Raw genomic sequence first — 3,540 nt, forward strand, 5'->3', positions numbered from 1 at the left:
AATCTCTCAAAGCAATTTGATTTCAAAGTAATTGAAATGAAATGTCATGTTTGACCACTTGTTTGATTAAAAGACATTTAAATGAAATATGTTAAGTAATTGCAATTTGTTTGTTTGGTTCACATAATGTAACTTTGGAATTGAAATTCAATATTATTAAATGATAAAAACATCCCATTTTGAAAATTTTAAAATTTTTAAAACTAAAAATACGTTAATGAAATAATCATTTAATGTGTAAAACACTATAAAATACACAAGCCAAATATAACTATAAAATCACAAGGGTAGTGCCTGATTGGTTTGAGCTTGACTCCAAAGATCAAAAGTATTAGGAGGTTCCGATTTCAAATCCAAGGAGGAAAAAATCCCCTTGTGGTCACGGAGGTTCAAATGCGGTGACTCCGAGCTATCTACAAAGCAAGTGGTCGCCCTATGATTAGTCGGCTCGCATAGCGGATTGGATATCCAAGTTTAAAAAAAACAATGTTATTAAATCAATATTAAAATATTTTTAAAATAGCTAATCTTTTATCATGTAAAATAAATGCATAATAAACATAATTCAATGTTATTATGTTAATTGAAGAAATTAATTATTATACTGAATAAATATCAAGAATTTTTTTTGTTGAAATATATTCCAAAAAAACAAGAGTATCAAATTAAATTAAATGAAATATGTTGGTAGCTAAACAAAAACATATTTAAAAAAAATAAAATTATATTAAATTTGATCATAACAATTCAATTTTATCAAAATAGTTTTTGTAAATATCTTTTACGACCTAAACTTGAAGAACCATGCCGTTTGCTGCCCTTAAACCATGAGGGTGTTTTCGTCATTCAAATATTACCCTGGATATGGTAAAAGTTGACAACAGAAAATAGAGGGTAAAGGCCGGGCAGCCCGATTTCTCTGAATGTACCAAAATACCCAAAAACTTAACCAAACATTCCACTATCTCTCCATCAAACCACAAGGGTGGTTTTGTCATTTCAAATCTGCTCCATATGCGGCAAAAGAATTACGGACATCCGTAATTAAATGCCGTTTTACTGAACAAAAAACAGCAGAAAAAGTCGTTACACAAAAAACGATCTTTCAGTTAAACAAGTGGCTCTTCACACTTCACACTCCACACTCTTAAGACCTAAAGATTTAACACTCCCATTCAGATCAGTACTGTCTGATGGAACCACTTTGCCACCTCCGCTTTCATACGCGCCGCCTCCTTCATACAATCTTTCTCATTGTTATCTATGGCTCCACCACCACCCACATGGTGGTCCATGGCGGCAACCACCACCACCTCCACAGGCGCCGACTATTGGAAGAGGGAGATGGTAGTCTCGTTTGCGACCCATCTTTGAGTTTTGAAAACGTACGAATCAGAAATGCCTACATTGCTTTACAAGCATGGAAGGCGGTCATCATCTCCGACCCACATGATGTCACAACTAATTGGGTCGGATCAGATGTCTGCAACTACACGGGTGTCTTCTGCTATAAAGCGCTTGACAATCCTCAAGAACGCACGGTGGCCGGCATAGACCTAAACCACAAAGACATAGCAGGCCACCTCCCCGACCACCTAGGCCTGTTATTTGATTTGGGTCTCTTTCACATCAACTCGAATCGGTTTTGTGGGATCCTTCCACGTAGTTTTTTGAACCTCAAGATGCTGTTTGAGCTTGATCTAAGCAACAATCGGTTTGCTGGAAACTTTCCGCACGTTGTGTTGGAACTTCCTGAGCTCAAGTATCTTGACATTCGGTTTAACGAATTCGAAGGTAAGCTTCCTGAAGAACTTTTCGACAAGAATCTTGATGCTATACTTATAAATCACAATAAGTTTTCTTCTAACGTACCTGAAAACATTGGGAATTCACCTGCCTCCGTGATTGTTCTTGCGAACAACAAGTTCACAGGATGCGTCCCATCGAGTATAGCGAAAATGAGGGAGTTGGACGAGTTGGTGTTGAGAGAGAACGGGTTCGAGTCTTGTTTACCCGAAACAATCGGGATGTTGAAGAACTTAACGGTGTTAGATTTGAGTTATAACAAGATAAAAGGTGAGTTGCCTTCGAGTATCGGGGAAATGGAAGGTTTGGAGGAATTGGATTTGGCTCATAACATGTTTTCTGGAAAGATTCCTGAGAGAGTGTGTTTGCTTCCTAAGTTGGAGAATTTTAGATATGAATACAATTTCTTTGTGAATCAAACTGAAAACTGTTTGAAATTGGCGGGATTTAACAATAGAAAGAACTGTTTTAGAGAGTGGCCGGAACAAAGAACAAGATTACAGTGTAGGATGTATCTATCACAGCCGCTTAATTGTAGTGCTTTCGGGTGTGCCGTGCTGTCCCCTCCTCCTGCTATTCCACCACCAGCATTGCCGCCAACACCTCCTCCATCGCCACCATCACCATCACCGCCTCCACCACCACCATTGCGGAGCCAGCCATCACCAACTACACCACCATCGCATCCAATTTCCGCCCCTCCCAGTCCACCGCCATCACCTCCAACTCACATCCCTTCTCCACCACCACCACCCCCTTTTATTCCACCACCACCACCACCATGTGAATGTGAACGACCAAAACCACCACAATCACCACCACCATGTGATCAATCAGAAGCTCCAGAATCTCCACCTCCATGTGGAGACAACCACCAGTAGGTTCCACCACCATAGCCATTAAGCTTTTCACCTCCTTCAGCTACTTTTGTGCCTAAAACATCATCACCCCCACCCCCTACCACCTTAAGTTCTTAAAGGAACCTCTTCAAAACACGAAAAGACCACAGATTCAAGTAATCAGAGAATGAGGTTGAGAATTTACCATCAAAGATCCAAGCTAATATTGAAGAAACTAAGAGGTGGATCAGGAGAAACAATGATGCACATTTCTTATATGTTATCTTCTCATATGTACTTCTATAATTAATCAATAAGAAGGTCAACATATAGATCAAGATAGAACTTTAAATTGAAAATGTAAGTATCCAAGAGTCTGTTCCATTAATCACTTGTTCTCTTGTGTTGATTTTAAGCCCACTGAGGCCTAACTACACTTCACTTCACTTCACTTCACTTCACTTCTTTAATTCCATAATGTTCTTTAAGGATCATATCCATGTTCACATTCATTTTTAGATATTGAATGGATGCAATAGTTGCCTGAATTAGACAGATAATCTATTAAATTAGTGATAACATGTATATAATCTTTGTTTTATCATCAAAAAAGTACTTCACAAATAATCAAATATACACATCCTTACTTTTTCTTAATCATACTATGACAGTATGACTTAAGGGGATGTTTGGGATTGCTTATTTGAAACAATTTATATTTTTCTACAAAAACATTTGTCAACTTATTTTAAGTCAGAAGGGTTTAACTTCTTCAAAAACTTCTTATTACCGGTTTGTCACCGGTATAAATTGTTTATCTAAACACTCAAAATTACTTATTGACATTGGAATTAGTCAATAAGTTGTTTTTATAAGCAATCTCAAACACTCCCTT

General features: G+C 37.6%; 1 protein-coding gene across 1 annotated transcript; it reads left to right on the forward strand.

The window, feature by feature from the left end:
• Positions 1-1,283: 1,283 nt before the first annotated feature.
• LOC112505969 (leucine-rich repeat extensin-like protein 3) lies at positions 1,284-2,687 on the forward strand. Its single transcript, XM_025110003.1, has one exon. It carries the CDS (start codon positions 1,284-1,286, stop codon positions 2,685-2,687), a length of 1,404 nt encoding a protein of 467 aa, XP_024965771.1.
• The last annotated feature ends 853 nt before the right edge of the window (positions 2,688-3,540 follow it).

This window comes from Cynara cardunculus (genome assembly GCF_001531365.2).
Source record: "Cynara cardunculus var. scolymus isolate 2C chromosome LG 2, CcrdV1, whole genome shotgun sequence".
In the NCBI taxonomy this organism is placed as follows: Eukaryota; Viridiplantae; Streptophyta; class Magnoliopsida; order Asterales; family Asteraceae; genus Cynara; species Cynara cardunculus.

Coding starts and splice junctions, on each gene's coding strand:
- LOC112505969 (XM_025110003.1), top strand. CDS start 1,284: ATGGTGGTCCATGGCGGCAACCACCACCACCTCCACAGGCGCCGACTA.